This window comes from Indicator indicator, chromosome 5 (genome assembly GCF_027791375.1).
Source record: "Indicator indicator isolate 239-I01 chromosome 5, UM_Iind_1.1, whole genome shotgun sequence".
NCBI classification, from domain to species: domain Eukaryota; kingdom Metazoa; phylum Chordata; class Aves; order Piciformes; family Indicatoridae; genus Indicator; species Indicator indicator.
In genome coordinates, this window is record NC_072014.1 from 1,500,521 (window position 1) to 1,524,164 (window position 23,644).

The 23,644-nt window shown below is 48.5% G+C and overlaps 1 protein-coding gene across 1 annotated transcript in view; it reads right to left on the reverse strand.

The window, feature by feature from the left end:
• The window catches only part of ERBB4 (erb-b2 receptor tyrosine kinase 4), a 538,583-nt gene that overhangs the window by 37,716 nt on the left and 477,223 nt on the right, over window positions 1–23,644 (reverse strand). The window contains exons 21-24 of the mRNA XM_054380880.1: window positions 17,550–17,705; window positions 10,694–10,769; window positions 6,239–6,385; window positions 3,247–3,344 (exon numbers count right to left, since the gene is read on the reverse strand). Of these exons, the coding sequence (XP_054236855.1) occupies window positions 3,247–3,344; window positions 6,239–6,385; window positions 10,694–10,769; window positions 17,550–17,705 (477 nt within the window). The remainder of the gene's footprint in view (window positions 1–3,246; window positions 3,345–6,238; window positions 6,386–10,693; window positions 10,770–17,549; window positions 17,706–23,644) is intronic.

The following is a 23,644-nucleotide window of genomic DNA, read 5'->3' on the forward strand; positions in this document are numbered from 1 at the left end:
TTTAGGTCCTGGCAGGTTGCTCTTAGGTGTCCCTGGGGCCTTCTCTTCTCCAGGCTGAACACCCCCAGCTCCCTCAGCCTGGCCTCCTAGCAGAGCTGCTCCAACCCCCTGAGCATTTTCATGGCCCTCCTCTGGACCCTCTCCATCAGGTCCATGTCCTTCGTGTGTTGGGGGCTCCAGAGCTGCACACAGCAAAGCAGGTGAGGTTGCAGTAGAGGAGAGCAAAGTGGCAGAATCACCTCTCTGGCTCTGCGGGCAATGCTGCTTTGGATTGTGGAGGGTTGAAATTCCCCTCCCACATTAACCACAGCAGACTAGCTCAGTTCAGAAGCACATGTAGCTGTATTTACAAGCAAAAACTACAGCCTACAATGGAATGCAATGAATCTGTACAAATATACAGGATTTACAGGATTTACAAACATGTACAATTAACAGAAACAGCACAAAACCCTCCTGGCCAAAGCCAGGAAAGCTGCTTCCCCCTTCCCTGCCTTCCCCAAACCCCTCTGGCAGAAGGAAGAAAGACAAGAAGCAGAGAGGTTGTTAGAACTTAGCTTCCCAGGTCAGTATGCCAGGATGTTATCTGTGAAAGCAAAGCCAGAGGAGAAATGCAGACTGCCCAGCAGAGAAACACTAGACAGACTGACTGACAGACTGCCTGTACTTTGTTTTCAGTACTGACCCTTCAACATTTCTCTCTCTCTAATGGAAGTGTTTAGAATAATCAGTTTCTTACATCCAGTTGTGATGTATTTACATTCTTTTTGCTTTTCTGCTTGAACTCTATGAAAAGAAATTAAAGGCATAGCCTTAAAACCACCACATGGATAAATCAAGTAAAGCCATTTCTTGATGTTCCTGTGTTATTTTTTCTTCTGTTTTTAGACCACAAGCTCAGTTTCTGAGCCTAGCCCTGATGTATTTAGTGAAATATCTCAGCTATTTAGGTTCACATGTGGGGTGGGGTTAAAATTACATGGAAACTGATGTGGCTGGTTGTTTGCTTTATTGCAATTTGTATTTTTAGGGACTAAGAGGCTAAACTTCCTTCTCATTTCTCTCTACATATATGGAAAGTTCTGCAGAATGTAACAGAGCTGAAAAACAATAAAAACCCAACCAGGGAGCAACAGCAGGAACAATAATAGGTATTGTTATTGAAATAGCATCCTCAGGCTGGAGAGCCACGTCAGTGCTGCACTTTGCTTGATGCCACAAAATATCCCCAAGAGCAGTCCATATCCCATATCCCAAACACTTAACAGCCCACAGAAATGATGCTAAACTTAACTGCATGGCTAAAGGATGGGCTCCCACTCCACAGGAGTTGTTATGCCATGGGTGAAATGATGGCTGTGCTGTGGGCTGCATACAGAGTGCTCTGCACACATGGAACTGATGGAGAGGGTCCAGAAGAGGGCCAGGAAAATGGTCAGGGGGCTGGAGCAGCTCTGCTATGAGGCCAGGCTGAGGGAGCTGGGGGTGTTCAGCCTGGAGAAGAGAAGGCTCGAGGGAGACCTAAGAGCAACCTGCCTGCTCAATATCTTTATTGATGATCTGGACAAGGGGATTGAGTCCACCATGAGTAAGTTTGCAGACGACACCAAGTTAGGAGCAGGAGTTGATCTGTTAGAGGGCAGGAGGGTTCTGCAGAGGGACCTTGCCAGGCTGGACAGATGGGCAGAGACCAACAGGATGGCATTGAGCAAGTCCAAGTGCCAGGTGCTGCACTTTGGCCACAACAACCCCAGGCAGTGCTACAGGCTGGGGTGGGGATGGCTGGAGAGCAGCCAAGCAGAGAGGGACCTGGGGGTGCTGGTAGACAGCAGCTGAAGAGGAGCCAGCAGTGTGCCCAGGTGGCCAAGAAGGCCAATGGCATCCTGGCCTGCATCAGCAATAGTGTGGCCAGCAGGAGCAGGGAAGTCATCCTGCCCTGTGCTCAGCACTGGTTAGGGCACACCTTGAGTGCTGTGTCCAGTTCTGGGCTCCTCAGTTTAAGAAGGACATTGAGAGACTTGAACGTGTCCAGAGAAGGGCAGCAAGGCTGGGGAGGGGTCTGGAGCAGAAGGCTGGGGAGGGGTCTGGAGCACAGCTGTGTGAGGAGAGGCTGAGGGAGCTGGGGGTGTTTAGCCTGGAGAAGAGGAGGCTCAGGGGAGACCTTCTTGCTCTCTACAACTCCCTGAAGGGAGGTTGTAGCCAGGTGGGGGTTGGTCTCTTCTCCCAGGCAAGCAGCACCAGAACAAGAGGACACAGTCTGAAGCTGCACCAGGGGAAGTTTAGGCTGGAGTTGAGGAGAAAGTTCTTCACAGAAAGAGTAATTGGTCATGGAATGTGCTGCCCAGGGAGGTGGTGGAGTCACCATCCCTGAAGGTGTTCAAAAAAGGATTGGACATGGCACTTGGAGCCAGGGTTTAGTTAGTCATGAGGTGCTGGATGATAGGTTGGACTTGATGATCTCTGAGGTCTTTTCCAACCTGGTTGATTCTATGATTCTATGATTAAGTCATTCAATCAGACTGATTTTTCCAGAATCATTTTTATCAGAGGAACTTGCAACTCAGCTCCACAAATCCTCTTGACTCATACTTAACTCTTCAGATATGTTTTAATTCTCCTCAAGCTGAAGGAGAGCAGAGTAGCTTCACACACCATGAGCAGGCGAGCACCTCTACACACTGAAACCAAACACCATCTGCTCAGCCTAGCACTACACCCAGAAGCAATCAAGAGACACAAAGTGGCCGCAACTGAACTTCTGGCAGCTCTTCAGCTTGAGTCTGAAATGTAATATGGATAGATTGGCTCCATGGCCAACGTTAAAGGGATGAGCTCCAACAAGGCCAAGTGTCAAGTTCTTTATTATGAGGGTGATGGAACACTGGAACAGGTTGCCCAGGGAGGTGGTGGAGGCCCCTTTCCTGGAGACATTCAAAGTCAGGCTTGATGGGGCTCTGAGCAGCCTGGTCTGCTAAAGATGTCACTGCTTACTGCAGGGGAGTTGGCCTGGCTGATCCCCAGCTGTCCTTTCCAAACCAATGTCCTCTATGATTATTATATTGTTTTGGAGGTACTGACCCTGGCCACTCTACTTCATTCTTGCACAGTACCACAGTCACTGTTTGCTTGAAAACCAAGAACACCTCGAACTTAAGAGACTGAAAGGCCACCCCCTTAACAGTCAGGTTGGGCAGACAGAATTCTTGTTTCTTTTTTGTATTCCCCTGATGTTTCAGAGTTGCTCACCTGAATGACCAGGTATCTCTGAGGGTCTCGAGCCATTCTAGAGAACTCAGCAGCCAGCTCCTTGAATTTTGGTCTGCTGTCTGCATCAATCATCCAGCCTGGGGACAGATGAAAGATGAGAAAGAAAACAGTCAATTGTCAAGGGAAGACATCATCCTCTGCTTAAAACCTCACAAATTTGAAGTCCTTGATGAAGTCCTTGATAGCTCTGGCCTAAAGAAAAGCTGCAACAGAGAGCACAGAAGAATGGAAAGTTAGAACCCTGGGATGAATCTAAAGTGGAAGACATCTGGATTTGACCAGAGAAGGCTGGGCTGGTCCACAATGCATGGATGTCTTCTTGTCATGGTTTAGAGCAGGACAGATCGCTCTGATGCCCCTGGGGCAAAAGCAAACCACTTCACACACAGGGCTGGAGTATTGGAAAGCTTAAATGGAAAATCCATTCACCAGCTACAATACTACAACATTCCAAGGAATAGTGATGAGCACAGCAAAGCATATCAAATACAGAGGAAGGCTGATCTGGGTTTGACAGAGAAGCTCATTAAACCAAGAACCTCCACCAAATCAGAACACAAAACCCCAGTTGCTCCTTCTCTCCCCACCTGGGGTTTAACATATGCCCCAGGGCTCTTTCTTCCCCCCCATTGCTAGGCTGGATTCAGGCTGCCCAGGCCTGAAACTGCCTCCCCTTGGTCCCTGCCATTAGACCTAAACAGGCCAAGATTGTGCAGGAAAAATTAGTCAGGCCTTGAAACCCACAGCTAAAACTGGACCCATCCTCCCCCACAGCAGAGAAGGGAGCTCACTGCCTGCAGGGAGGAGAAGGGGAAGAAAGAGAGAGGCAATAATTCTGCAGCCAGATGTGCAGAGCTGTAGGATTTGTGGGAGGGAATCCTAAGCTTACACTTCCAGGACAGCTCCTGAACACTCTGCAACTTCTGGAGGACTGCAGCTTTGTGCTTCCTTTTTACAGACACCCATCTCGAACTGGGACACTTCTTAATTTGCTCTGAGCTCCTGTTCCTCATCTCCAAAACAGAGAGAACACCACCAACTTGCAATTTGCTGTGCCTGTCTTGCCCATTTAGATGTCAGCTCTGACTGCCTTTTCTTATGGATGTGTCCAACCTCTAATATAGAATCATAGAATTGTCAGGGTTGGAAGGGACCTCAAGGAGCAGCCAGTTCCAATCCCCCCTGCCATGGGCAGGGACACCTCACACTACAGCAGGTTGCTCACAGCCACATGCAGCCTGGCTGCAAAAACCTCCAGGCATGAGGCTTCCACCACCTCCCTGGGCAACCTCTGCCAGTGTCTCACCACCCTCATGGGGAACAACTTCTTCCTAACATCCAATCTCAATCTCCCCACTTCTACTTTTGCTCCATTCCCCCCAGTCCTATCACTCCCTGACACCCTAAAAATCAGATCTTGCTCTAGGAGGTTTATTACAAAGTTACTACTAAATACAGTTTTACTTTCACTGACTTACTGTTCCACAGGACCTTAGGTGAAAAATGAGCTGTTCAGCTCTGGGTGACCCTGCTCTGGCAGGGGGCTGGATGACCTTTCAAGGTCCCTTCCAAGTCCTAATCTTCAGTGATGCAGGATGACTGACCTGGCATCCACCTCCCAGGTCATTCTGCACTCCTGTGCCTGCATCACAGACCCCACACAAAGCACTAGATGGTATTTTCATCCAGGAAGAGGGATTCTTTTGTCCTCTGCTCTTCACGAAGCATTCATTAAGAACAACAACTCCCAATCCCTACTAAAGCTGTCTGAAAAACAAGCAAGTAGTATAGGCAGCCACCATCAGCAACCAACTCTATCTCAATGTCAGCTTTTCCTAATGGAAGATCCTATCAGTCAATTCCCAAGAACAGGTTCTCCTTCTCCAGGGAGGCTAAAGGAACCAGACCTTACCTCCTTCATGCTATTTATCTGAAGAGGTGACCAACAGAGTTAAAACAAAGCTACCACAGCTTGGAAAGAATTTCACACAGACATTGCAGGCCTCAGTCTGCACAGCTGGCTGCAACTTTCCATCTGTTAGCTTCTCCCTTTGCCCACTGAGCCCTTCCTCACACCCATCAGAAATCCTATCAGATGGAACATTTTTGCACCCAGCCAACGTGAAGCCCCTTGCACTCTTCAGATAATTTCCATACAACAGTTTTCAGAAGGTCTCTTTATTTCTCTCTTCTAGTCATGTTGTCTTCCTTTCAGTGTTTTTTTGTGTACAGAGCAAAAGAGACAGGAATGAGGAAGATGGATGAGGTGTCTATATGTTAATCTCACTTAAATTAAATTAGAAACACCAGAGAGATGCTCCTAATTCTTTTTAAATTAGAAGCACAGCCTTGGAGGATACTGTCACTAGTGTGAGTATCTTGGAGGTAAAAGGATAGCAAGAAACACTGTGCAGGCTGTTTGCCGTTTATTTTTGTTATTTTTGCTAAAGTAGAAATATTCATAAATTATTGTACTGGAGTGAGCCTGATAAAATTTATCCTCTCTGTGGCACTTCTTGTATTAATTTAATTTCCCTTTTCATTATTACCGTTACAGTCATCACTCTTGTTAGTAACAATAACACCTCCATGCTTTCTCTCCTCAATATTTGGAACCAGCCTTTCTCTGTACAACCTTCACTGGCTGGATAGCCATGTCCCATAATTATGTTTAATGCTATCATTTCTTAACATCAGAATCAACTGTCATGGAAATGGGCAGGATTTACAATAACGATCATACAACTCTGACTTCACAGTAAGGCTGTGAGATACCATCTGACAGTAATAAGAGGCTGAGGCAATTCAACTCCTGTCTTTTGCAACTGCAACACATGTGCAGGCAGCATTTAAATGGCATTTACAGTGCCTTGGGAAGCTTCTCTTCTGAAGCAGCCTGCCCTCTTACCCAGTACTGCCAGAGACCACAGCTGCAAATGTTCTAGGGACTTTAGAAGTGACAATGACTTACACTTCACCATCACCATATAAACATCAATAGTACAGATTGGAGGCTGGGGCAAGCGCTCTCCTTTCTCCAAGAGGTCAGGGATCTCTCGAGTAGGGATTCCATCGTATGGCTTCCCACCAAAGGTCATAAGCTCCCAGATAGTTACTCCTAAACAGAAAAAACAGGAAAAAAATAAAAGAATTGAGGTCATCCTCTTTATATTCCTTCATAGTTTCCCACAACACCAAGTTCTGAACTGCAATCTCTTCTTGGCTTTATGGGGGTAAGAAGCAGCATGATCGATCTGAGGCACAAGGGAAGGTCTAAGTCAAATAAATGGCACTGAAGTAAATGGATGCAGTAACAAAAAAATGTATCACACTTTTATCACAGCAGAAGGGAGAATGGATGGTTGATGGACTCCATTATTTTAAGGGGGAAACCCACAGATGTTCCCTAACTCAGAGCATCAATTTCCCCCTAAGGCAGAGCACTGAGCAATGATGTCATTGTCTTTGCCTTGTAAGTCATTCCCAGCCACTTGTGTTATTTTTCCCTTCAATAACATAATGGATTTGAGTTATGACCATGCTGTGCTTCAAAATCCAAGATTCTCCTTGTTGAACAGCCACAGGACTTGTTTTGGCATCTGAGCTGGACATCAAGACCATATATCATGAATAACAGAATTCATCCCCCAACAAAAATCTTCAGTCTTGCCAAAGCTGCTCTCACCACAGCTTAACTGTGTATTTTTATTGCAGAGGTCATGTCCGACATGCCTGCAGATCAGTGACCATATTGTGGCATCTGTCACACTAATGTGAAAGGTGCTGGGCAGAATTACCACCTGTATGAAACACACATCTATTTCACACTCATTTACCTCTTCTTTGATGTTCAGTAACTGTAACTTGCCAATTGCTTTTGCTCTTGTCCTTTGTGACTACAGATACCCTGGGCTTCATGGACTTGAAGTGAACTTTATAAACAGAGGCATATTTTATCCTAAGTGATGCAAGGTGTACTGAATCTGAGGAGAAAGAGCAGCTTGACATGATTGATTTAACTTTCCTAGGTTTTTCCTCAGCTGAATAGAAGAGAGCAGCTAACCACTCACAGCAAACACTATCTTCTGCTGCTACCCACAGAGAAAAGTAAATGATGAACAGCACTGAACACCTTCATGAGAGAGTCCAAGGGAGAGCCAGGAGGATGTTTAGAGGACTTGAGTATCTCCCCTGGGAAGAGAGACTGAGAGCCCTGGGGCTGTTTAGTCTGGAGAGGAGAATGCTGAGAGGGGATCTGATCAATGTCTATCAATAACTGAGGGCTGGGGGTCAAGTGGAGGGGGCCAAGCTCTTTTGGGTGGTGCACAGCCAGAAGCCAAGGAACAATAGGTACAAGCTTGTGCAGAGATTTCATCTCAACATGAGGAGAAACTTCTTTCCAGTGAGAGTGACAGAGCCCTGGAGCAGGCTGCCCAGAGAGGTTGTGGAATCTCCTCCTCTGGAGACTACCAGAGAAGGAGATTCCACAATCTGGACAGTCTGTGCAGACTACCCTGGGTGATGCTGCTTTTGGCAGAGGGGTTGGACTGGATGATCTCTGGAGGTCCCTTCCAACCTCTCACACTCTGTGATTCTGCAATATGGCAACAAGAAATGCAAACAGGAGTCCACAGCCTTAGACACTGCTGAAAGTTCCACTTACAAAGGTATAGATGATTTTATTACTAACAGCTCTAATGGATAAACAGGCAGACAGCTCAGCAGATGTGACACAGCAGCTTGTCTGGACAAAGGAATTAACATTTATGATTATCAAACATGACTTTTATTTTGGGGTGTGTGTGGGGTCCACACGAGCTGACCTGTTAGCTAGCTTGAAGAGCTCGTGCTGTGTCCAGCAGGGGCAGGCAGGGGATTGTCCCTTGGGACTGAGCTCTGGGGAGGCCACACCTGGAGTGTTGTGTCCAGTTTAGGGCACCTGAATCCAAGAGAGATGTGGAGGTGCTGGAGGGAGTGCAGAGGAGGGCAAGGAAGCTGGGAAGGGCCTGGAGAAGAAATGTGATGAAGAGCAACTGAAGAAGCTGGGGATGATTAGTGTGAAGCAGAGGAGGCTGAGAGGAGACCTCCTGGCTCTCTTCAGCTCCCTGAAAGGAGGTTGTGGAGAGGTTGGTGCTGCTCTCTTCTCACAGCTCATTAGCCAGAGAAGAAGAGGGAAGAGCCTCAAGCTGCAGCAGGGCAGGTTCAGACTGGACAGAAGGAAGAATTTTTTCCCATCCAGAGTGGTCAGGCCTTGGAATATGCTGCCCAGAGAGGTGGTGGAGTACTCCAAGCCTGTCTGTGTTTGAAGGTGGTTTGGCTGTGGTTTAGGGGTGAGCCTTGCAGAGTAGGGTTGTGGGTTGGACTTGGTGATCCTGAGGTGCTTTTCCAACCTGAATGTTTCTGTGTGATTCTGTGACTCTGTCTCTTTCTCTTCATTCTCTTGCTCTGTGTTATGACAAATTCCCTTTCATCTCACTGTTGGAATAGAAAGTTCCATCAGCTTGAAAATGCTTTTTGACATCTATGGCCTTTTATTCAAAGGACTCCTGAAAATGATGTCCTGTAGCTGTATTTTTAGGACTCTGTGGCTGTGCTCAGAAAGGTCGTCTTCTGTCACAGTAATCAGCCTAACTGCTACCAGCCTAGACCTTACAGCTGTCATCCCAGCAGGGGCAGCAAGATAATATACTTCAGTGAGCAGGGAAGTAACCCAGGAGACAAGTAACAATTGCTGTTTAGAGAAACAAAGGGAAACTAAGGGGAAAAAAAAAAAAAAAAAAAAAAAAAAGGAAAGAAAGGATGTGTTCCTGTGTAACCTGTGCAGTTCCTGCTCTGGCAGGAGGGTTGGAGTGGAAGATCTCCAGAGGTCCCTTCCAGCCCCTAACAAAAAAAGGAAAAAAAGAATTTGGACAAAAAAAGGAAAAATGAAAAACAAAAAGAAAAAAATGGGAAAGAGGAAAAAATATGGAAAAGAAAAAAATGGAAAAAGGAAAAGGCAAAAAAGGAAAATAATAAGAAAAAAAGAAAAAAGAAAAATTTTTAAAATTAAAAAGGAAAAATTAAAGAAGAAAAAAGAAAAATATTTTTAAAAAGAAAAAAGGAAAAAAGGAACAAAACAGGAAAAAGAGGAAAAGAAAAGGAAATAACAAAGAAAAAAGAAAAAAGGGTTATAGGGAAAAAATGAAACAAAATGAAAAAAAGGAAAAATCAGGAAAAAAGAAAAAAGGAAAGAAAAAGAAAAAACAGGAAAAATGTGGAAAAAAGGAAAAAAAAAGGAAAAGGAAAAAAGGAAAATGATAAGGAAAAAAACAAAATAAAAAGAAGGAAAAGCAAACGCTAGTGGCATGAAATCCCCTAAGAAAAGAAGGTATCTTTAACCCAGCAACACAATTTTGCCTATTGGCTGCAGTTTGATGGTGGCAGTGGTTGACTGGCACCTTGCTTTCACAATCCATGGTTTACTGCAATGCCAAGATGCCAAAATGCTATTTAAAGATCATAGCATCACAGAATTGTCAGGGTTGGAAGGGACCTCAAGGATCATCCAGTTCCAACCTCCTGCCATGGGCAGGGACACCTCACACTACAGCAGGTTGCTCACAGCCACATCCAGCCTGGCTGCAAAAACCTCCAGGCATGAGGCTTCCACCACCTCCCTGGGCAACATCTGCCAATGTCTCACCACCCTCATGGGGAACAACTTCTTCCTAACATCCAATCTCAATCTACCCACTTCTAGTTTTGCTCCATTCTCCCCAGTCCTATCACCCCCTGACACCCTCAAAAGTCCCTCCCCAGCTTTTCTGTAGCTCCCTTCAGATCCTGGAAGACCACAAGAATGTCTCCTCAGAACCTTCTCTTCTCCAGACTGCACAACCCCAACTCTCTCAGGCTGTCTCCAGAGCAGAGCAGCTCCAGCCCTCTGGTCATCCTCGTGGCCCTTCTCTGGACACCTTTCAGCACCTCCAGATCCTTCCTAGAACAGAGGCTCCAGAACTGGACACAGAGGTCCAGGTGTGGTCTCAGCAAAGTGGAGCAGAGGGGGAGAATCCCCTCCCTGGCCCTGCTGGCCACACTTCTCTTGCTGCAGCCCAGGCTCTGCTTGGCTCTCTGGGCTGCAAGTGCTCACTGCTGGCTCCTGCTGAGCTTCTCCTCCCCCAGCACCCCCAAGGCCTTTTCTTCAAGGCTGCTCTCCAGCCAGTCCCTGCCCAGCCTACATCAGTGTCCCTTCCCCTGCAGGGTGATTGGACTTTTGGGCTCCCTGCCGACCCAAACCATTTTGTGATGTTATGATTGGTGCTGGTAAGGTAACCCTGCTCTGGCAGGGGGGTTGGAGTCTATGATCTCCATAGGTCCCTCCCAACCACTTCCATCCTGTGATAAGGATAAAGAGATAAAGGTTCAAACTGCAGTTGTGCAGGTTTACCATAGCTCCAGACGTCACTCTGGTGGGTGAATTTCCTGTAGTGTATGCACTCCAGAGCCATCCACTTAATTGGCATCTAGGGAAAGACAAGAGAAAAGTGACCTGAGAAATACAACATTGAAACAGTGCAGCCAGGCAGTCACATCCTGCACAGACACAGCAGCTTCCTCCATCTCCTTTCTCAGCTGAGCCTGGAAAAATAAGGCAGAACTGCCCAGCAGCGGAAATGATTGCTCCTGTCCACTAGACTGGTGCTTGGCCTCATAAAACATAGGGAGGTGAGCAATGCTGACCAGTCTTCTGCTGAACATCTCATACCACACCAATTTTAATGATTTAAATGTAATGGAACTCCTCACTTTGCCATCATACCCTTATAAAGATGGAACCATCACAAATGCCACATCCAATCTCTCTAAATCAGAGAATCACAGAATCTTAGTAGGGCTTAGGCTGGAAGAGACCTCAGAGATCATCTAACTCAACCTCCTGCCATGGGCAGGGACACCTCTCAACCAGCCCAGGTTACTCAAGGCCCCATCCAACCTGCCCTCAACATCTCCAGGGAGGGGCCACCCACAACCTCTCTGGACAATCCATGCCAGAGCCTTGCTACCTTCATAGTGAAGAATTTCTCCCTAAGATCCAATCTAAACCTATTCTACTTCAGTTTCAATCCATTTTCTCTTGTCCTATGGGTGGACACTGTTGTAAAAAGTCCCTCTGCAGCCTTCCTGTAGGATCCCTTCAGCTATTGGCAGGCAGCTCTAAGGTCCCCCTGGAGCCTTCTCCCCTCCAGGCTGAACACCCCCAGCTCCCTCACAGCAGAGGTGTTGCAGGCCCTGGATCATCTTTGTGGCTTCCTCTGGACTTGTTCCAACAGATCTATGTCCCTCTCATGGTGGGGACACCAGAACTGGAGGCAGGATTGGAGGTGAGTTCTCAGCATAGCAGAGCCAAGGGGTAGAATCCCCTCTCTTGCCCTGCTGCCCACACTCCTCCTGATTCATCCCAGCACACATCTGCCTGCTGGGCTCCATGAGGGCACTGCTGGCTCCTGGGGAGCTTCTCATCTACCAACATCCCTGAGTCCTTCTCTTCAGGGCTACTCTCAACCCACTCTATACCCAGCCTCTATTTGTGCCTGGGATTGCCCTCACCCAGGTGCAGCACCTTGCCCTTGGCTTGTTGCACCTCATGCAGCTGGTACTGGCACATTTCTCAAGCCTGTCAAGGTCCCTTTGGATGGAACCCTGCCCTCCAGTGACTCCAGCACTCCACACAGCTTGGTGTCATCAGCAAACCTGCTGAGGGTGCACTTGATGCCATTGTCCATGGCAGTGACAAAGATGTGGGACAGCACTGGACCCAGAACAGAGCCCTGGGGAGCTCTACTTTTCTCTGGTCTTCAAAATCTGAAGTGCAGCTGAGGAGGTGGAATACAGATGCTCTTCCTCCTCAACACTTCACATAAACAGACATTGCTTTCTTGTTTGCTCTCTAATAAGGCTAATTACTAATACAGCATCCATAATATTTTACAGTCCACATCATCATTATCAGAGTAAACAGGCAATAGGAAAAATTTATAATGCTTAATTTATAGCTCCTAATATCCATTAGGAACTCAGCCTTCCCAGTTCTATGTATTCTTACTGCTCTGAGGAAAGCTGCCCCACAAAGCAAGCCAAAAGCCATGAGCGACCCTCTGGCTCTGAATCACTCTTGTGGGGAGCTCATGACTTCTGACAGACAGAGTTCACAGGACCACAGGACCAGAGGATGTTAGGGAGTGGAAGGAACCTCCGAAGAATATCAAGTCCAACCCCCCTGCCAGAGCAGGACCACAGGATCTAGTGCAGGTTGCACAGGAATGCAACCAGATGGGTCTTGAAAGGCTCCAGAGAAGAAGACTCCACAACCTCTCTGGGCAGCTTGCTCCAGTGCTCTGTCACCCTCACAGTCAAGAAGTTCCTCCTCCTGTTGAGGTGGAACCTCCTGTGCTGCAGTTTCCATTCCTTGCCCCTTGGCCTATCCCAGGGTGCAATTGAGCAGAGCCTGTCCCTGTCCCCTCCCTCTTGACACTCAGCCCTCAGATATTTACAAACATTTATTAAATCCACTCTCAGTCTTCTCCTCTCAACACTAAACACCTCCAGGGCTCTCAGCCTCTCCTCACCAGGCACTTCAGCATCCTTGCAGCCCTCCCTTGGACTCTCTCCAGCAGATCCCTGTCCCTCCTGAGCTGGGGAGCCCACAACTGGATGCAATATTCCAGGTGAGGTCTCAGCAGGGCAGAGGAGAGGGGGAGGAGAACCTCCCTGGCTCTGCTGGACACACTCCTCTGAATGCCTCCCAGGATCCCATTGGCCTTCTTGGCCACCAGGATACATTGCTGTCCCATGCAGAACTTGCTGCCCACCAGGTTGTGTGGGCAAACACAACCCTAGGTTTGGTATAAGGTTCCCTCTTGAGTTTGTGTTAAAATCAGATCCACAGTGTTTCCTCTTCCTGAGCTGGGCCTGTGAGGCACAGTCCTGCTGTCCATTAATTTCTCATGGACATACATTAACATCAGATTTCCACCTGGCATGAACTTGTACAGGTTGCCTCTAATTGGGAGCTCTGGAAGATGCACTGGAATACCACCAGGGAGAGAGGTAACTATGCAAAACCTGAACAGCTGGTGGGTGTAAAAGCAGAGGATGTGCCTTCATTCAAATCCTTATGAAAATACCTTCCATGCAGCTGAGTAATGAGCATAACCTATAGAGCTGAGGTGGCAAAAATAGCACTCTTTAATAAAAGCTGGCTTAGCACTTGTAAGGACACTTCATCCTCCTCCACAGAACTCTGCACAACTCTCTTGCCTTCATTCCCATCAAATCCACTGGGTAGCTCCAACTTGAAGAACTGCTGAAGTAGCAAAGCTGCACTGCTCATCATGGGACAGCTTAGGGTGGAAGGGATCTCAAGAGTCTCTTGTCCAACCTCAGGTTCAAAGCAGGTTCAGCTATGAGATCAGATCAAGTTTATCTTATTTAATATGTTTGTTTGCAACATGGAGAGTGGCACTGAGGCACCCTCAGCACCAAGCTGTGTGGTGCAGCTGACAGTTGGAGCGAAGGGATCCATCCAGAGGGACCTGGACAGGATGCAGAGCTGGGCTCAAGCCAACCCCATCAGGTTCAACAAGACCAAGTGCAAAGTCCTGCAGCTGGCTCAGGGCAATCCCAGGCACTGATATAGGCTGGGCAGGGACTGGCTGGAGAGCAGCTCTGAAGAAAAGGCCTTGGGGGTGCTGGGGGAGGAGAAGCTCAGCAGGAGCCAGCAGTGAGCACTTGCAGCCCAGAGAGCCAAGCAGAGCCTGGGCTGCAGCAAGAGAAGTGTGGCCAGCAGGGCCAGGGAGGGGATTCTCCCCCTCTGCTCCACTCTGCTCAGACCACACCTGGAGCTCTGGGTCCAGTTCTGGAGCCTCTGTTCCAGGAAGGATCTGGAGGTGCTGGAAGGTGTCCAGAGAAGGGCCATGAGGAGGAGCAGAGGGCTGGAGCTGCTCTGCTCTGGAGACAGCCTGAGAGAGTTGGGGTTGTGCAGTCTGGAGAAGAGGAGGCTCTGAGGAGACATTCTTGTGGTCTTCCAGGATCTGAAGGAGGCTACAGGAAATCAGGGGAGGGACTTTTGAGGGTGTCAGGGAGTGATAGGACTGGGGGGGAATGGAGCAAAACTAGAAGAGGGTAGATTGAGATTGGATGTTAGGAAGAAGTTGGTGAGGGTGGTGAGACACTGGCAGAGGTTGCCCAGGGAGGTGGTGGAAGCCTCATGCCTGGAGGTTTTTGCAGCCAGGCTGGATGTGGCTGTGAGCAACCTGCTGTAGTGTGAGGAGCTGCAACTGTATGACCCTTGAGGTCCCTTCCAACCCTGACAATTCTGTGATGATTCCAGTCTGGACTTGAAAATCTCCAAAAATGAAAATTGCTCCACCCTAAGCAACCTGATCACTGTTTAATTGTCTTGATGGTGAAAAAGCTTTTCCTTTTATCTAGTCTGAATCTACCTTAGCAGCCTCTCAACACAAGTTTGAACTGAAAATGTCTTCTGGATTTCACAGGATGCTTCGCTGGAATGTGACACATCTGACATGCAAAGCCTTCTCCAGAATTCCCACCACTGTGATTGGCTTGACAAGATAACAACAGCTGCCAGGAAAAAGCTAGTTCACAAGGACCAGCTCATTTTCTATCATTCACTGGCTGATGAAGGGAAGAGGTAGAGTGGCTACTGAAGAGGAGATTAGACAACTGAAGGGATCAGGGAAAACTGCCAAAACTCCACCTTCCCAGCTAGGAGGTCTCTTTACTGGGGAAATGGGAAAGCACTGGTGTCTCCTTTCAAGCTCTTCACCTCATTGACTTTGATGCTGCTGTGACCCTTGGAACAGCTGCCAAGTGCATCAGCCACAAGAGAATGGCAGCAGCTCATGCAGCAGCAAAGCAAACACTAACAACAGCTGTTGGTACCAGACAAGGGCAGAAGTGAGAAGAGAAAAACACAGGTAGCAAGTAGACAGAAAGCAAACTGAACATTCAGGAAAAGGAAAGACAGGAGAGGCAGAATCCCTTAGGATTTTGTGACAGGTTGAAATGTGGAATTGAAAGATGCTTAGGGAGCAGCTAGCAGCAGTATGCACTTAGAGCCTTTGCTTACAGCCTTCTGAATTGCACGATGCATTATAGAATCACAGAACACAGCCACTTGGAAGAGCCCTCCAAGCTCATCCAGTCCAGCCTTCCACCCAGCACTGCAGGGTCAGCACCAAACCATGTCCCTAAGCACAGCTCCAAGGCTGCTTGAACACCTCCAGGGATGGGGACTCCAGCACTGCCCTGGGCAGACCATTCCAATGGCTGAGAGCCCTCTCTGCCAAGAAATATTTCCTAGCATCCAGCCTGAGCCTGCCCTGCTGCAGCTTGGAACCATTTCCTCTGCTCCTGTCCCTTGCCACCAAGGCGCAGAGGCTGTCCCCGCCTGGCTCCAACCTCCCTTCAGGGAGCTGCAGAGAGCACTGAGGTCTCCCTCAGCCTCCTCTTCTGCAGCCTGAACACCCCCAGCTCCCTCAGCCCCTCCTCTAGCCCAGGGCCTCCAGGCCCTTCTCCAGCCTCCTTGCCCTTCTCTGGACAAGCTCCAGCCCCTCAATGTCCTTCCTGCAGTGAGGGCCCAGAGCTGAGCACAGCACTGGAGGTGTGGCCTCAGCAGTGCTGAGCACAGAGGGATGGGCACCTCCTGGCCCTGCTGCCCACCCTGCTTCTGATCCCAGCCAGGATGCCTTTGGCTTTCTTGGCCCCCTGGGCACTGCTGGCTCATGGTCAGTGATTGCCAACCAACACCCCCAGCTCCCTCTCTGAGCAGTGGTCTTCCAGCCTTCTGATCATTTTCCTGGCCCTCCTCTGGACCTGCTCCATCAGGTCCATGTCCTTCTTACATAAAAGCCTCCAGTCCTCTAGACCTGTACTCAGCACTCCAGGTGAGGTCTCAGCAGAGCAGAGCAGAAGGGCAGGATCCTCTCTCCCCATCTCTGGCAATGCTGCTTTGGATGCAGCCCAGGCTGCCCTTGGCCTTCTGTGCTGCAAGCTCACACTGCCTGCTCCTGGCCAGCTTCTCATCTCCCAGCACCCCCAAGTCTTTTTCCTCAGGGCTGCTTTCCCTCCCCTCACCCCCAGACTGTATTGGCCCTGAGGGTTGCTCTCTGTAGTAAATGTGTATCACAGTGTGAGTTCCTCCCCAGGGCAGTGTCTGCCTGTGACCTGTTAACTCTGTCACAAAGTCTGTCAGTGGCCTGTGCTGTTTCTTGCATCCATGCTGAATGCCAGGCCCCTGGAAAGCTATCTGGAGGATAATTTTGACACCACACATTTTCCCCATGTTACCTTTTAGCCTCACCTCATTTCTAACATCCTCAGATGCTCAGTCCTGGGCCCTTCACTATCAGAGGGACATTGAGGCTCAGGAGCATGATCAGAGAGGGGCAATGAGGCTGGAGAAGGGCCTGGAGCACCCAGGCTATGAGGACAGGGTGAGGGAGCTGAGGGTGTTCAGCCTGCAGAAGAGAAGGCTCCAGGGAGACCTAAGAGCAACCTGCCAGGACCTGAAGGGGGCTCCAAGAAGGCTGCAGAGGGACTGTTTGCAAAGGCCTGCAGAGACAGGACCAGGGACAATGGCTTCAAAGTAGAGCAGAGCAGATTGAGATTGGATGTGAGGAAGAAGTTGTGCAGCATGAGGGTAGTGGAACACTGGAAGAGGTTGCCCAGGGAGGTGGTTGAGGCTCCATCCCTGGAGATATTGAAGGTGAGGCTGGACAGGGCTGTGGGCAACCTGATCTAGTTGAGGATGTCCCTGCTGACTGCAGAGGGGCTTGGACTGGATGAGCTTTGGAGGTCCCTTCCGACCCAGACCATTCTGTGATTCTGTGATTCTATAACCTGTGAAGAAAATCAAAGCTCAGTTTACTATAGCCCAAAGAGGTGAGAGAAATTGTAGCTTGCAGCTGCACTTTTAATAAACACTTCACCAGTAAGGACACAGTAACCTGGATACAGGTCTGCAGCTCCTTTCATCCCTTCAGCTGGGTCAGCAGATGGAATGTAAAAATACAGCTTGCAACAGAGACATCAGGAGAGTTTCTGACCCTCCAATTACTGAACAGGACCAAGGGCTCCATCCCTGGAGATATTGAAGGTGAGGCTGGACAGGGCTGTGGGCAGCAGGATGTCCCTGCTGACTGCAGAGGGGCTTGGACTGGATGAGCTTTGGAGGTCCCTTCTGGCCTGGAGCATTCTATGATTCTATGTTCAGGACTCACCTTCCCTCCATCAGCATTATACTCTTTTTCATCCCCTTCCAGAAGCCTGGCCAAGCCAAAGTCAGTGATCTTCACGTGGTTTGGTGATTTCACCAGGACATTACGGGCTGCCAAGTCTCGGTGGACAAGTCTCCTCTCCTCCAGGTACATCATTCCCTGAAAGACAAGGAACAGTAAAGTTATATTAATGAGTCATCCATATTTTCTTCAGGACTATTTTACACTGGACACACTTAAAATTTCAAGTTCCCTTCTTACTATTCACAATAAGGAAGTGTCCTAGGGAGCAGAATTTACACACTGCCCCTTGCTCTGAGCAGGAGGTGGGATTAGATGACCTTAGGTTCCTTACACTGTACATGATTCTCTAAAATTCTATGGCAGTTGCCAAAGGAATAAAACTCCAGGTAGATATCTCCTCTGCTCCAGCAAGTTTAAAGTCTGGAGCTGTGAGGCAAAGAAAAGAAGTATTATGGCACTTATTTTTCAGGGAGGAAATCTCAAGGCCATAAAAAATAATCATAGAATCACAGAACTGTCAGGGTTGGAAGGGACCTCAAGGATCATCCAGTTCCAACCCCCCTGCCATGGGCAGGGACACCTCACACTACAGCAGGTTGCTCACAGCCACATCCAGCCTGGCTGCAAAAATCTCCAGGCATGAGGTTTCCACCACCTCCCTGGGCAACCTGTGCCAGTGGCTCACCACTCTCATGGTGTAAATCTTCTTGCTGACAATAGTAATCAGCTTAGCCAGAGACCCACAGAAATTAGGGCAGACTGGGAACTGATCCCAGCTCTTCTGCATTCCAAGCAAGTGTCTTCAATTCAAGATCAGGCTTCTTATCCATCTCCCAATGCTTGTAAAGCTGGACACAAACTTTAACTGCCCTCAGGTGCTGCAGCCCCCTTGCTTTTTCACTCCCTTGGAATGGGGCAGTACCATAAGCCTGCAGATCAATGGCCATGTTTCAGAGGAGCACACACATTCTGTGCTCATTCTTTTTATTGTTTTGCCTTTAAAGGTCATGTAACATAGACTCAATCTACCTGGCCTGACCCTTATTCTTATCCTGATGGGAGACTACCTCAGTATGGGAGTTTGCATGAAGCTTTGTGACACCAAGCTGAACACCAAAACCTGCTCTTATTGATTCCATGACACACAAAGGATAGCCAGGCAGGGCTCCAAGCCCTATAATTTCATTAAAAAGCATTTATGACAGTAAGCATCACTGTAAGAACCCACAAATGAAATAAAATCACATATTTGATGAATTCTTTTAACGTAACTTTTAATCTTTAGTTTATATTAGCTCTGTTTAATATATATGGTAATTAAAAAAAAGCCACTGCTGAATAGCAGACAGATCACATTATCCTCTAATTCAGGTGATAATTCAGAGAGTCACAGGCAGTGATTAAAATAACCAAATCACTCAGTGTCATGGGCATTCTTATGTCACAGCATAAGAATCTTACACACACCTATCCCCATGGTGGTGGGCAGCAAATTTTGCATGGGACAGCAATGTGCCCTGGTGGCCAAGAAGGCCAATGGGGTCCTGGGGGGCATTCAGAGGAGTGTGTCCAGCAGAGCCAGGGAGGTTCTCCTCCCCCTCTTTTCTGCCCTGCTGAGACCATCACCTGGAATATTGCATCCAGTTGTGGGCTCCCCAGTTCAGGAGGGACAGGGATCTGCTGGAGAGAGTCCAAGGGAGGACTCCAAGGATGTTGAAGGGACTGGAGCACTGCCTGGGGAGGAGAGGCTGAGAGCCCTGGGGCTGTTTAGTGTGGAGAGGAGAAGACTGAGAGGGGATTTAATAAATGTTTATAAATATCTGAGTGCTGGGGGTCAAGAGGGAGGGAAAAGCCTCTGCTCAATTGAACCCTGTGATAGGCCAAGGGGCAATGGATGGAAACTGCAGCACAGGAGGTTCCACCTCAACAGGAGGAGGAACTTCTTGACTGTGAGGGTGACAGAGCACTGGAACAGGTTGCCCAGAGAGGTTGTGTAGTCTCCTTCTCTGGAGCCTTTGCAGCCCTGTCTGGATGTGTTCCTGTGTGCCCTGTGCTGGATTCTGTGGTCCTGCTCTGGTAGGGGGGTTGGACTGGAAGATCTCCAGAGGTCCCTTCCAACCCCTAACATCCTCTGATCCTGTGATGCTTTAATCCTAGGGGGACAATGCATATGGGTAAGCCACCACACATGGCCAGAATGTAGCTCAGTCTTGACAGAAAATGAATATCTTTACAGAAAAGCAGCAAGTGGAGTTCTGAACTGCCGTGGCTTTGAGGAGAAAAATTTCAGTGCACAGACACTGCTGAAAGGTTTGGAGGTATGTGGGAGAGTGTTTGGCACAAACACTCTGTCATTTGAACCTGGAAGGCCTTGCTGCAGTCAACATGGGGGTGGTTTGAAAGGAAACCCAGGGACCCTGGCACAAAGCAAATCGAATTATTTGTTATACGCACTGCTAGTTGAAGCTAACACACTCTCTTGCCAATTGCCAATCAATACTTTTGTCTGTTGAATATCAGAACTTTAAGTCTTTGAAAGTATGGGGGGTTTTGACATAAAATTAAGTCTTGTAGAATAGGAGCAACTAAATCTCTTAGGTCAAGCAACTGTAAGTCACAGAATAAACACAGCTTGAAAACCAGAGACAGTATGACTAGTACAAGATTTACCATCTGAAGAAATCCTAAATGCAGTTAAGAGCAGAGGAAAAGTAGCCACAAGGGTGGCCCTGTAAAATTCAGACAGAGATTCCTGTAAACCTTGTTTCACACCTCTAACACTGACAAGAAACCAGAAAGGGCTCCTGGGCTTGTTCAGCCTGCAGAAGAGAAGGCTCCAGGGAGAACTAGCAGCAATCTTCCAGTACCTGAAGGGGCTACAAGAAGGCTGCAGAGAGACTGTTTGCAAAGGTCTGCAGGGACAGGACCAGGGACAGTGGCTTCAAAGTAGAGCAGAGCAGATTGAGATTGGATGTGAGGAACAAGTTCTGCACCATGAGGGTGGTGGAATGCTGGAACAGGTTGCCCAGGGAGGTGGTTGAAGCCCCTTCCCTCAAGGTGAGGCTCAGTGAGGCTCTGGGCAACTTGATCTAGCTGGGGATGTCCCTGTTGTCTGCAGACGGGTTGGACTGAATGAGCTTTGGAGGTCCCTTCCAGCCCAGACCATCCTGTGATTCACAACAATAACACTGCTCACAGCAAGTACTCTGGGAAGCAGGTGGAGTACAGCAGCCTCCCAGTCTCAGGTCCCTCCCTTTCCCCTGGGGGTCTTGCAGCCAGGCTGCTGAGTTGTCTGCAGGTAGGTGTCAAGCAACCTCTCTGGAGATGCCTCAACAAGGCACTGAGCAAGCACCCTGCCCATGCTGGGCTGGGCTGAACAGTGTCTGCAGGCAAGTAGGGCTCTGAATGCTTTGAGGAGAACGTTTGAAGAGACAGAGACCATTGCCTGTGCACTTCCTTAAGTAGAGAAATACAGGAAAACAGAGAAGAATAAGAGATTACAATACCCTTGGAGAAACTGTCCACCCCCCTGGGACTCTCTAGAGGACTCTTCTTTATAGTTAGACCAATTAACTCTTAATTTCCCTTGACCTACAGGGGTTCAACCCAATACTCTCATAGAAAGATGTGTGGTCACCAATCCGAGCACTGCTTCTAACCAGTGCCACACCTGGCTTTCTTTTCTCCCCAGAGAGAGGGTAAAAAGAGCTGTCTGTGTATCACTGCACTCACAGCTTACTTCACCTCTTTCCAACAACCTTCTCAGGGCTTTTCCCCACCTGTGTTATCTGTAAAGATAAAACCAACACATGCCAGGTTCACAGCTGCAAAGTCCTCTGCAGGTCCATGACCTGCATGAATGTCAACCTTCTTAGGAATACTCATAAATATGTTTGATTTTCCTGATACTTTACCAACAGGTTTTACAGGTGGATGGCAGAAATAGAAGAGAAAATATACATGTGTGTACACACATATATATATATATCAGTAGATAAGATTCTACAAGCATAATGAAATCAACCTGAACATGGTAATCTTATAGTATTCACTGCAGCAATGCTGTCTAAACACATGTACAGATGCCAAGAATCATCATCTGAAGACTCTTTTGAACCTGGCAGGAAAAGTGTTCTCTGTGCTGCTCTAATCTTTTTACATGATACAGAAGTATGAAAACAAACAAAAAAACAAAACCCCCTACCCTCTGCATGACACAGCTGGTGCCACCAGCACCCAACAAGCCCATGATCAAATACCAGGAAGACAGAACCACAGAACTGTCAGGGTTGGAAGGGACCTCAAGGATCATCCAGCTCCAACCCCCCTGCCATGGGCAGGGACACCTCACACTACAGCAGGTTGCTCACAGCCACATCCAGCCTGGCTGCAAAAACCTCCAGGCATGAGGCTTCCACCACCTCCCTGGGCAACCTCTGCCAGTCTCTCACCACCCTCATGGGGAACAACTTCTTCCTAAAATCCAATCTCAATCTACCCACTTCTATTTTTGCTTCACTACCCCCCCCCCCCCCCCCAGTCCTATCACTCCCTGACACCCTAAAAAGTCCCTCCCCAGATCTCCTGTAGCCCCCTTCAGATACTGGAAGGCCACAAGAAGGTCTCCTCAGAGCCTTCTCTTCTCCAGACTGCACAACCCCAACTCTCTCAAGCTGTCTCCAGAGCAGAGCAGCTCCAGCCCTCTGCTCATTCTCGTGGCCCTTCTCTGGGCACCTTCCAGCACCTCCAGATCCTTCCTAGAACAGAGGCTCCAGACCTGGACACACTGCTCCAGGTATGGTCTCAGCAGAGTGGAGTAGAGGGGGTGTAGTAGAGGATGTTCTACAAGAGTTACAAGTGACTCTACACCCTGAGAATGGAAGGAGATCTCTTGGTAATGATGACACTCTGATGTCTGATCCAAAGGACACTGCACTGTGCCATTTGTGGGGTGATCAGTGAGTCTGGGGAAATGAAGAGCCCTTCAGGACTTGTCCAAAGTAGAGCTATGCAGATCCCATATAACTATCAAAGCAGAACATGTCCAGATAGTAAGAAGCCTCATACTTTAGCATACATGTCAGAAAATCCACAGTATAGTGGGACTTTAATGATGAATCACAGACTCACAGAACCATTCAGGTTGGAAAAGTCCCTCAGGAGCACCAAGTCCAACCAACAACCCTACTCTACAAGGCTCACCCCTAAACCACAGCCCCAAGCACCACAGCCAAACCACCTTCAAACACAGCCAGGCTTGGGGACTCCACCACCTCCCTGCCCAGCACATTCCAATCCCTGACCACTCTGGAGGGGAAAAAATTCTTCCTCCTGTCCAGTCTGACCCTGCCCTGCTGCAGCTTGAGGCTGTTCCCTCTTCTGCTCTGGCTAATGAGCTGTGAGAAGAGAGCAGCACCAACCTCTGCACAACCTCCTTTCAGGGAGCTGCAGAGAGCCAGGAGGTCTCCCCTCAGCCTCCTCTGCTTCACAATAACCATCCCCAGCTCCTTCAGTTGTTCTTCATCACATTTCTTCTCCAGGCCCTTTCCAGCTTCCTTGCGCTCCTCTGCACTCACTCCAGCACCTCCACATCTCTCTTGGATTCAGGTGCCCCAAACTGGACACAGCACTCCAGGTGTGGCCTCCCCAGAGCTCAGTCCCAGGGGACAATCCCCTGCCTGCTCCTGCTGGACACAGCATTTCTAATCCCAGCCAGGATGCCTTTGGCTTTCTTGGCCACCTGGGCACACTGCTGGCTCCTCTTCAGCTGTTTGTCCCTTATCACCCCCAGGTACCTTTCTGCCAGCAGCTTTCCATCCCCAACCCACTGAGAGAAAAAAAATGTACCATGCAGCCATTAAGGCTCAGTTTTCCACATTATGTCTGAGCCCAGATTCATGTCACCTGAACACAAGAATCAGTCACAAGCTACCCATCACTGACACTTCTTCAGCACAGTCAGGACAGAGGTATCCTCACCAAGAATGTCATTAGAAATGCACTTACTGCCAGGATCCTTTAACATAAAACCACTCTCTGAACCAGTGCCTGAGCCCATTAAGAAAACAAACAGC